General features: G+C 58.5%; 1 protein-coding gene across 1 annotated transcript in view; it reads right to left on the reverse strand.

Annotated features, from left to right (window-relative positions):
• The window catches only part of SYT7 (synaptotagmin VII), an 87,178-nt gene that overhangs the window by 30,002 nt on the left and 45,704 nt on the right, over positions 1 to 11,472 (reverse strand). The window contains exons 12-13 of the mRNA XM_011993569.1: positions 8,976 to 9,106; positions 4,287 to 4,366 (exon numbers count right to left, since the gene is read on the reverse strand). Coding sequence (XP_011848959.1) covers positions 4,287 to 4,366; positions 8,976 to 9,106 — 211 coding nt within the window. The remainder of the gene's footprint in view (positions 1 to 4,286; positions 4,367 to 8,975; positions 9,107 to 11,472) is intronic.

Raw genomic sequence — 11,472 nt, forward strand, 5'->3', positions numbered from 1 at the left:
GGGGGCGGGAGGAGGGAAGGAGGGCGTGCGCGGATACTCGGTACATATGATCAAACCAGGTAAAGTCACTCACTTGAGGGACAGTCGTGGGTCGCCATAAGGGGCGTAGGGTGAAATGTTTAGAATAAACTCCTTGGGAGGGTAGGAGCTCCATTTCTGCTGCACTGTGCTCTCATTGTTATTCCAAAAGTCTCTGTCTAGATCACTGGAGGGGCAGAGAGAGAGGGGAGAAAACAGGGAGATACAAGAAGAAACAAGAACTGCAAGTCCTGCAGGGGCAGAAGGGACCAGGACCCCGGGGCCGGGCACACAGGGGGCAGGGCTTCGTGGTCAGCTCCTGCGGGAGGAAGAAAGGCAGGCAGGCACCACAGTCTGTGCCTCGCACACACGCGCACACGCACACACACGCACACATGTGCAAGCATACCCATGCACACACGCACGCACCCGAGGGCCGGGAAGCCACACAGAAAGGAGGCAAGCGGCAGGCGGCAGACCGGAGCCTCGCACCTGGGAAGCTGGTGGGAGAGAGAAAATGATGAGAGGCGGGGACGTAGGGGAGAAGGGTTGGGGACAAGGCCCGAGGTGAGCAGGGGGAGTGGGAGAAGGAGCGTGCTGGTTTCTGGCTAGATGGAGCTGAAAGGCAGATCAGGCCCAGGTGCCAACTTGCTAGGCCCTACCTCTCCTGGCCTCAGTTTCCTGGCCGGTCAAAGAAGACTGGCTGTAACTGCTATACTATCAACTCTCTCACTGTAGAATAAAAGCTCTAGTACTGGAGAACTCAAGGTTCTCTCCTCTTCCATGTTCTCTCCACTGAGGCCCTCCTGGGGCAGGCCCAGCCCCTTAACCATCTTTCACCTCCTCCTCCTACTGGCCTGAGGGGCTCCCTGGCTTCCTGTGCTCTCTCTTCTACTCTGTGAGGCGGCGCTGCAGCCTTAACCTAAGACTGGGGGATCTCAGCTGAACTGGAGACCATCTCTACTCCTTGCAAATGTGGCAGCTGGGTCACCCCACCCCCCTGAAAGGGGAGCATTCCCAGGCCTCTGACCTTGCTGAGGATGTCACTAGGGTAACCAGGGCACCCTTCAGTCCTTTGTTCTGGGGCCTGTGTAGCGGGAACCTGTCCTCTGGGTGTGTCCCTGGCCTGCCTGCTGGGGCAGCCCCTCCCTGGGTCCCTATCCCTTTCCAAGGTGGAGCTGCTGGGTCTGGAAGGGACCTTCACCCCGGACTCTCCACCTTCTCCTGAGAACGTGGGGACTTGCAGGTGGGGTGGGTGGCAGAAGCCTTGGCCGGTGGAGGGCACAGCCTGGAACCCCTGGGAGCCAAGGACAAGGGGTGCCACCAGCTAATCAGGCCACTGGGACCCCAAGAAGCAGGGCTGGGAGTACAGGGGAATAGAGACAGTGACTATTATGGAAGGCAGCCATGTTTCAGGCACGGGAATGCCTTTAGAGAAGAGGCCCCGGGAGGAGCACTGGGGTGGGCCTGGGGAGGACTGAGGCTGTGCCGCTCCCCAAAGCCAAGGTGGGGCAGTGTGGGGAAGGGTGCCATCGGGGGCACACACCACCCCCCAGGATCAAGCAAATATGTTCTTGTGGGACCTGCTTTTTCCTCCATTTAGAATTTGACCTTGACTTTGGTTCTCAACCTCAGACTCAGGCACAAAAGTGAGAAAGATGGAGAGAGGCTGAGCTGCCACCATAGGCCCAGATGAGATGGTGGCGTTGGGCATCCCTGGCGTAGACAGATTTCTCTGTCCAGAGTACACCCTGGAAATGTCTCACAGGGGACTCTGTGTACAGGGTTCAAAGCCAAAGCGTAGAGCCAGCTCACAGTGGCAGTAAGTGGTGGGCATGGAGGAGGTAGGACAGGCCCCAGGGGAACCTAACCCCTTGACAAAAAACCCCCTTCCCACCACAGATGTCCCTTCCCAGCAGAGCCTCACACAAGGGCATGGCTGGGGCACCCCGTGTCAGGTATAACAGAGATGGAGTAGGTAGGAGCCTCCCTTTCCCACTCCCTCCAGATCTCCAGAATCTAGGGCCACCCAACCCTAGGTCCCAGAAAAAAAATCCACCCAAAGCCACCACTGCCGGACTTGTCTCCCACCCTGTGTTCTCAAGAGCTCCAGGGTCCCTCAGGTTTTTCCACTGTGGTACTGGAAAAAAGGATCTTTGATTAAAGAAATTTGGGAAACACTGATTCCTTTACCGCAGGACTTCTCAGAGCCTTTAATGTGCCCATGAATATCAGTATCGCCAAGAGGGAGACAGAGTGTACAGTGTTCCCCAAACTTAGTCGACCATGAGACCCTTGATTCATGGAACAGCTATGACTCATCTATGGGGCACAAGGACCCTGAGGAACACAGTTTGGAAAGCACTGCTAAAGAACACAGTTTCCTAGAATCCTTGATAAGACGATCCTTTGTTGGGGGTCCTAAGCCCGTGGATGACTGTGCAGGAAGGAGGCTCTCCCTCCTGTGACTCCACTGACTTGGGCCCTTTCTGTTCTCTTCTGGAAAGAAGCAAAGGCTGAGGTGCATGTAGACACACATGGTGGCTTCCTTCCCTCGGGGCAGAGGGCCTGACCACTCAGCAGCATCAGGGGCAGGCTAGGATTGAGTGCGGGAGCTGCAGGACCACACAGAGGCAGGCTGGATGGCCGTGGCTGCCTCACCTTGTCTTAGAGAGCCCTCATGGGCACTGGTCCCAGCCTGGCACAGCCTGCTGCCCGCCCTCCCTCTGGTTGGGAATCCTGTCTCCTCTCGTGGGCCCTTTCCAGGACTCCAGGCCCTGCCACACGCACCCCTATCCAGGAAGGTTATGATCACCTGGCAGAGACAGGCCCCCAGCCCTGGTCCGCAGCTGTAAACGGCCTGTCCTGGAGGAGGCACAGGTGCTGCGCTGGCTGTGCTCCCCCACGCGCTCTCTCGCCTTCAGAAAGCCCGGGCCTGCACTCTGCAAGAGCCCCTGAGCCCTGCCAGCACTTGGCTTTGAAGACTGGAGCCTGCGCAACCAACCCAGCTTCAAAGGCTCCCGCAGCCTCCTCCTGAGTCTCCTGCCCTCCCCCAGCCTCAGCCTGGCCCACCCCTCCTCTTGCCCCACCTCAGACATATGCACACAGATTCTACCAAGGCCCCAAACAGGATCAGTGCAAGAGATGAACAAAATGGGGCAGAGGAAGGCCTGGAAGGGAGCCCTCGGGAGCGGGGTGCAGGGTCGGGGAGTTGAGAAGAGAAGATGGAGAAAGAGGAAAGGGAAGGGAAGGGGAAAGATGCACAGGGGAAGGCAAGGGAGACCAGCAGTAGGTAAGGGCCAGAGGGCAGGGGAGGGTGGCTGGGCCTTCAGAGGGATGAAGAGTGGGGGTAGGGAGGGCTGCGGGCATTCGGCTTCTAGGCAGAGCCCTTTGGCTGGCAGGCTTGGTCCAGGCCAGGCTGACATGTAGGGCTACCACCCCTACCTTGACCTCTGGGTTCAGCAGAGAGGAAGGGGCTGGGGCCACTGACCAGTGGACACAGAGGCTTCCCCCCCCCGGCGAAAGCCTCCATTTCCAGAGCCTAGGTGGCCTGAGTCCCCAGCCAGGTGGGTGGGGGGCTTCTCTTGGTGTTTCCCAGTGACCTCAGCAGAGGGCTGGCTAAGATGGTCTGCAGTGGGAGGGCAGACCCCTTGAAGAGGGCTCTACAGCAGAACAAGGAGATCGGGGTAAGGCAGAGACAGCCACACACGCAGCGGCTGGTGGGGGTGACGGGGAGGGAGGGACTGCTCCCCAGCGCTCTGCTCCCTGAGTAGCCCAGCACAGGGGCCAGCTGGGGTCCACAAGGCGTGTCTGCCTCCCCACTTCCAGGTCATCCTTAAATACTGGCAGAATCTGAGAAAAGAACCTGGGGTCTACTAGGGAGGGGCCTCCCTGGCCTAGCAGCAGGGGCCCCATGAGAGGGTCTTAGAGGTCCAGGGAAGCCTGTGGGTGGTGGGCACAGTGTGTGTGACAGGAAGGTTGGATGGGAAAGCGGCAACCAGGGTTAAGGTGGGTGCAGACAGTGCTGGGTGTGACAGCAGCAGAAACGGAGGCCAGGGACTCCGGAACACTGCAAGGGGCTTGGGCACAGGCAGAAAAGACAGGGCCCCTGAGTTGTTGGGGCATGTGGAGGGTGTAGAGAGCATGGCATCAGGGTGTGGGGGAACCGAAAGTGTGTGGTCAGGTCTGTGGGGCTGAGGGAGAGAAGGGGCTCCTCCCACCTGGGCTGCTTGTGTGGCCCCATCCCAAACTGGCAGCCTGGCACCTACTTGATAGCCTTCTTCTCACTGCGCCCACGCCCTGAGTCTGGCGTGCCCACCGTCTCCAAGGAATTCTTGTAGCGTTTGCCCTGTGGAGATAGCACTGGGGTCACTCCTGGGGAACAGGACTGTACCCTCCCCACCTCCCCAGAACAGGGACCCAGAGGGGAAGGAGACAGACCTGAGTTGGGCTGTGGCAACAAGGCCAGGACCAGTGTGCGAGGATGTCACAGCGGTGGGGGCCAATCCCCTGGATGCCTGCTCCCCGGTTGGCAGCTCCTGGGCCCCATTGGGCTCTAGGACCTGCCTCATCCGCCTCGACCTGAACCTCATCCCTGACTCCCAGGGATTAGCCCCTCCTGTCTGCCTATCTCCTGGGGCTCTGGCCTAGCTCCCAGAAACACAGTTCCCTCTGCCATGGACAGACGGCTCTCAGGCGCCTGGCCACGTCACACTGTCCACGTCATCACCCCCAGATGGTGGGGGTGGCATCCTGCAGGGCAAGGTTGGCAGTGGCCAGTGATGTGAGCAGTGGGGGCGGGGAGAAGGCCATGTCCCCAGTCCTGCTCGGGGCTGTGTCCACCACTGTCGGGCTCTCTGGGGGTCCTTGTGCCCTGGGGCTGTGAGGCAGGAGCAAGGCTGTTTTAGGAAGGCAGTCTTAGGAAGACAGACTGCCCACTGACTCAGAGGCAGTTGTGGGGAGGCAGCCTAGGCCCCTGCTTCCCAGAGTCCCTCACACTAGCAGGAGGAGGGAGGGGGCAGGGCAGCGGGTGGGCACCCCAGGTCCTCCAGCTAAAGGAAGGGCCGTGGCCACAGTGGCAACTGGGCCTGCTGCCGGGAAGGTGAGCACCATTCACCTTCTCAGTTTGGGTTTCTAAATTTAGCTCATGCAGAGCCCAGCCCCATTAACATTCCTGGCTGCCACCAAGCGTCCTCACACGCACCCATGGGCCACGGACCTGGGCCAGGTCCAGGTCCATGGCTGATGTGGGCAGTGGGGGAACAGGGGCTGTGCGGGGGTTGGGGCTGCCTCTCCCAGCCCATTCTCCCACTGGGCACTGGCCTACCTCTCCCCAGCTGCACACACACACGCGCGCGCGCACACACACACACACACACACACGTGCGCACGCAAATGCTTCCCAACACCCCGTCATGTGCACCAGCGCCACAGCCACAACAGTCGATTATTCCATCATCTCTAAAGCAAAGTAAGAGCTGTCACTGCCATGATCCCTGTCACGGCCATGCTCCCTGACGCTCCCGCCAGGGGCAGCCCCTTCCCAGGCACGGGAGCCGCCTATCTAGGGAGACTGGCAGCAAAGCTCCCTCATGCCACCAGCAGTGCCCTACACCTCAGGGTTGCCTGAGGCTTGGCTCCAGCAATACCGCATGTTCCCCCATCGTCCTAGCCAAGTCCCTTCCCTTCTCTGGCCTCTTTCCTCCTTTCTGAAATGGTGTTGCCATGTGAACCTCAGGAGGAAGACTCCTCATCCCTCCAGGCTCTCATCACAGATATGGGCATTTCTGTTTACTTACTTGAGCTCCTATCTCCTGGCACGTGCTCCCACAGAAGCAAGGCTGTGGGTTTCTGGTACCTAGTGTGGAACCTGGTACCAGGCAATTCTCAGAAATCATCACCTGGCAGTGTCCCTTCTATGGCCCTGCCCACCCTGGAGTCTGGGCCCCCAGCAGCTGCCTCTAAGTCAGAACTTTAAGACTTGAAATACAGAGATGCCGGACACCCTGGGTTCACAAAAGCTGCCACTCACAGCTCCTTCTCCAATGCCTCCCATCACTACCCAGAGGTCCAAATCTCAATTCCCAGTTCCAACTGGGAAGATCCGACGAGGCTGTGCCACAGTGACCTCAGGCCCCCTTCGGCAGGACCCTCAGGCAGGAGCCCCGCTCCACTATTCTGCAGCACACAGGCAGTGTGGGGCAAGAGCGGGGCTGCTGAGGGCATCCCATGCCGCCCCTCACTCTTCTCTTCCTTCTTTCTGGCTTGGCAAGAGAGCTTGCCCCGGCCAGTACCCTCTCATAGGGCTGGTCCACTGCCCCTTTCCTAAGGCCACGAAAGGCAGGGTCAGCTCTTTCCGAGCCGCCCCCCCACAGACATTCTGGGAGCCTCTGTCTGCCGCTTTTCCCTCCCCAACTACGAGAACCTTCCCCTCTGGCTTTGACTGTTGCTCTGCAGCAGGAGCCAAGGCGCTATGGGGGACAGGAACCAGGCCAGGACTTGATTTGGAGGGCAGGGGGATAACCCAAGTTAACAGGAAATCAGGCAGGGTCCGGGTGACATTAGGCAGCTTCAAAGGAGCCCAACACCACCAGCCCGCTTCTCAGGGAGGGGTGGCCAGGCTGATCCGGAAAAAGCCAGCTGGAGATTAAGGAAGTTATTAATGTTTGGAAATGGGATCTGGGCTGTCAGGGTATCACGTCACTGCTGCTGAGGGGACAAGCAGGCAAGGAGAGCCCGACAACTGTGTGTGTTGGGGGAGGGGACAGCATTTTAAAGTCCCTTCCATGGAGCAAGGAGACAGCCTGATCAAGGAGCTCCCTGGCTTCTGGAACCCCTGAGGCAGAGGGGAGCGGGTGGCAGGGCTTGGATGACTGGGGAGAGTAGCATTCTATCCAGAGCAAGTCAAGAGGGACAGCCTGTGGTCTGGACCCTGGGACGGCTCCTGGCTGGGGATTGAGGGGAGGGGCTGGGACCAGGGAAGAGGCTGCATCTGTATCTCTCAGCTCCCAAGGTCCTTCTGGTGCTGACAGCCCCCATCTGCTGCAAAAGCTGTCGCCTTTGAACTCCTGTCCCCAGGCCCTGCACCTGACTGGAGGTGCATGGGGGTGGGGTAGAGACCAGTTTCAATTGTACCCAGGTCCTGGAAGGCACCTCTCACTGCATGCACACACACACACACACACACTGCAGCACATATGCAGAGGAGGTCACGAGGGTGGGGCAGACCCCAGCATTGGCTCACACAGGGATCTGATGAGTTGATGCACATCCCACCGCTGAGGGGTGAACAGACACACAGACACAGACAGAGAGACAGACAAGACAGACACACACACACACACTGCACCAATACCCTCAAAGTCAGCACACTCAGCACAGACCCCACACGGAACACACACACAAGGTCGCCAGCAGCGCCTGCTCATGCAGCCAGCCTTCTTCCCTGGCCTTCAAATCCAGACAGACAGCAAGACAGCCTAAGGGGCTCTGCAACAAGATGCTCAGCGCTGCAGCTACGCTCAGCCACTCCCCCAGCCTCCGAGCACACTCACACACAGAGGCACATGGCCCAGCCTCCTCTACCACCTTTCCTGAAATTCTGAGACAGACGCAGACACCGGGGACCCAGGAACAAAGCAGGGCAGCCAGCCCAGTTCCACACACCTGCAGGCAGGGGGGGACCGGGTCACTCACACACTCGCACACATGCACACACACTCACACAGGAAGCAGAGCTGGCCTCCACTACGGCTCCTCCCCAGGGGTCGGAGCTGCCTGAAGTTCAACACCCAGGATGGAGGCGCATGCTCCCAAGTCCTGAGTTTGCCTTTCTTGAAGGAGGCATGCTGGGTTCTGGGACCTCTCCGGTCTTTCCCACGGGTCTCTCACAAGACCCCAAAACCCTTTCCCAGGGGTATCTGCCCCTTTTCTTCCTCCAGAGGAGTGGGGCATGAAGCCTCTACCCACCCAGTGCCCACAACCACAGCGCTCCCCCCTTGTCCTTAAGGCCCCTCTGTGGCTGCGCAGGAAGAGAATGGGGTTCCCAGAGCTGGCGCCCTGCCCCTACTCCCACCATTGGGGGCGCTTGCCAGTGACCCTCTTTCACCTCACCCCGCCAAAGGCGTCGCACCTCAGACACCCTGGACCCACCGTTGCTCCTCTGCCCCCTGCTGCCCCCAAAGCCCCACCACACTTCTGGGCCGGGCGGCAGGAAGGGGGACGGGAGTCGGGGTCTTGCGAAGCAGAAGCCCGGGGAGCTGCGGGCGGGGTGGGGCGGGGCGGGGTGGCGCGATGCAGGGCGGGCGGCTCAGCCCCGCTCCGCCTACCGGCGCCCTCGGGGGATGAATGTCCCTCCTGACGGTCTCTTTACTTATTGATGGACTAATCCTGCTCGTTAATTCCCCAGCCCTCGTTAAAAATGAAAAGGAGCCGTTTGTGCTTGTACAAACCCGAGAGCCAGGATGGATGTGCAGGGGGTGGGGCGGGCGGCGCCACCGCATTGGCCTCCGGCTCGGCTACGCCCATTGGGGGAGCGGGCGGAGGGGAGGGGGCGCGGCGCTTAGACTGGGGGCTCCATTCTCAGTCTGCGCGTGTGTGCCTGCGGTGCTTTATGCGGAAGGCAGGGCGTGTGTGTGTGTGTGTGTGTGTGTGTGTGTGTGTGTGTGTAGCTGCTCGCGTGCGAATGCCTGTGAGTCCTAAGTCTGTCCCTGAATGTGTCCCTAAATACATGGCTTTGGGCATATACACAGAAGTATAGGGCCGAGACCCCGGTAAACGCAGGGTGTGTGTGCATGCATGCGTGTGCATGTGGTCTGAATTTCTATGGAAGTGCCCCTGACTATGTGGACAGGTGAGTCACCTGTGTGCACCCTTAGGAAAATTCCCGAGCCTGTAATTGTGGGGGGGCAGTGTGCAGGGCCAGGCACTGCCCTCCAAGGGGCCCTCAGGAGCCTCACCAGTTTGCGCTGACACCAGTGGCAGAGGCCGCAGAGGACGACAGTGACGCTAAGGCTGACGGTGATGATGGCAGAGACCAGCAGGACGTCGCGCGAGGGCGCCCCTGGGGAGGACAGGTACAGGTCAGACCCTCATTGGCCAGGGCCACCCTCCCTCAGCCCAGAGCCCTCCAGAACAACCACCCTACCCTTCCATCTGGCCCCTTCACCGGGAGCTCTGAACCCAGGTTCTACTCCCAGTTCTGCCTTGCTTGATGAACTTGGGTAGTTTCTCTCTGTGTGCCTCAGTTTTCTCATCTGTAAAATGGGGAAACTGTGCCAGTTGGCATCTTTCTCTGTCTCTCCCTGCATGGACCCTGTGTGAGTCCATGGGATCTGTGCCATCCTCCAAATTTGAAACCCTCAAAGGAGGGCCAAATGTGCTCCTCAGCTCAGCCAGACTTCATCTGTCCATCAAATCCCTCCACAGGCCACTGCTCCTGGATGGCCTTTTCACACAGCACTCTTCCAACCGCTACCCTGACAACACACACACTCTCAGTCGAAACTCCAGTCAAATTTGTCCAAAGGGTCCTTATTAGCTCTGACAGCCCTTTTGAGGACATCTGCCTCATGGGCACTAGCCGATCATCTTGTTTCCCAAGATTCACCAGCCATATGTGTAGTCAAAGGAATCTCTGGAACCCTCTGACCAGCTGTTGCCCCCTTTAGCCCAGCTTTCTTTGGTCTGGAAGCCCACCCACTGGCCTCTGCACATCCCTATCCACCGAGCTCCCACCCCCCGCAACACCATGGCTGCAGCCCATCTGTAATTCCTAAATGCTCTCATCCCAAGAGCCAAGGGGCCATAAACCTCAGGAGTGGAAACCTTGACACCCTTGCCAAAGATGAGACCTGTCCTGGGAGGAAAATCTCAGGCCTCTGTCCGAATCCCACCCCTTCCCAGGCTGTGTGGCTTCCACCAGTCACAGAAGCACTTAGCTTCTTCCTCTGTAAATGCAGATCAGACCTCCTCCCCCACCCTCCTCACAGGTGATTGTAAACATTAGCCCAAACCAAATGAAAGGAAGGCAAAAGCCTGGAGGAAAAATTCTCATGTGGGGCAGTGAGTGGAGACCCGCATAGATCACACATGCGCTATAAATCTGTTGCGTGTGCTAGGATGCGTCCTAAAGCCAAGGAGATGCTGTTTATTTACAGAGGAGCCTGCGTGGGCTTTTTGGTGCCAGTGATCGTAGTAATTAAGAGTTGACGATATCTGTCTGGTCCTGGTTCCTGCGGTTTTAGCTTCTGCCTTTCTTCCTCTCCCAGTCTCTCTTACTTGGCCATGCAGCCTGGTGGAGGAGGGCCCAGCAGTCACCCTCAGGGATGACTCTCATCAACTCTCAGGGGCCTCTGGGCTCCCTCCCTCCTCCACTCCAGCACCCTGGGCAGTCCCTTCTCTACCTGCTCTACTAGAATCCTCTTTGGGCCCCACCTCTCCCTTCCTGACTTCTTGAGCCTCCTAGCTGTGGGGAAAGGCCACCCTTGTGAGAGTCCCACCTGTCCACCCGCCAGGCAAATCCAGTCTCCTCCTGTACCAAGTCTGCAGCCTCAACCCCCCGGAAGCCCCTGCACCCAGTTCACTTTCAACCTCAGGGCCCAGGGCACCCATAAGCTCTGACCTGGACAACCTGCAGACACCAAGGTCCTGCCCCTCCCTCTCCTGGGCTGAGGAGCACAGCTCTGCAAGCCTGGAGGGGCCACATTTGTCAAAGTTCTCAGGTCAAATAGGAGAACTAGGACTCTGATCTCCAAGCTTCTGAGGGAGAATAGGAGCAGGGCACTCCATCACAGCCCCACGGCCCATGGCCAGGCCTCCAGGGAAGGGATGGGCAAAGGTGCCTTCTGGACATGAGATCTGTTTCCCAGCTCTCCCCATGGAACCCGCCCAGCCCCACTGGAAGGGCTAGGGGAGCTATGTGGGCTGAAAGCAAGTGAGCCCACACTTTCCTTTGTTTAACTCACTTTGAAATAAAGTAAACTCCATTCTTACGCTGAGCTTTCCTCGGCAACTATCTATTAAGAATATATTATGAGTGGGCGTGGTGGCTCATGCCTGTAATCCCAGCACTTTGGGAACCAGAGGCAGGCAGATCACTCAAGGTCAGGAATTTGAGGCCAACATGGTGAAACCCCATCTCTACTAAAAATACAAAAAATTAGCTGGGCGTGGTGATGTGTGCCTGTAGTCCCAGCTGCTTAGCCCAGGAGGCTGAGGCATGAGAATCGCTTAGCTTGAACTCTGCCATGGGGATTGGAGGGGGGCGGAGGTTTTAGTGAGCCCAGATTGCACCACAGCACTCCAGCCTGGGCAACAGAACAAGACTCTGTCTCAAAAAAAAAAAAAAAAAAAAAATCAGTCTCACACACACACACACACACACACACACACACATAAATTATGAGGGTATGTGTTTGTGGGGGGACAGGCCCTGCCCACAAGGAACTACCACTC

Source organism: Mandrillus leucophaeus, unplaced genomic scaffold, assembly GCF_000951045.1.
Source record: "Mandrillus leucophaeus isolate KB7577 unplaced genomic scaffold, Mleu.le_1.0 Scaffold43, whole genome shotgun sequence".
Classification (NCBI taxonomy): domain Eukaryota; kingdom Metazoa; phylum Chordata; class Mammalia; order Primates; family Cercopithecidae; genus Mandrillus; species Mandrillus leucophaeus.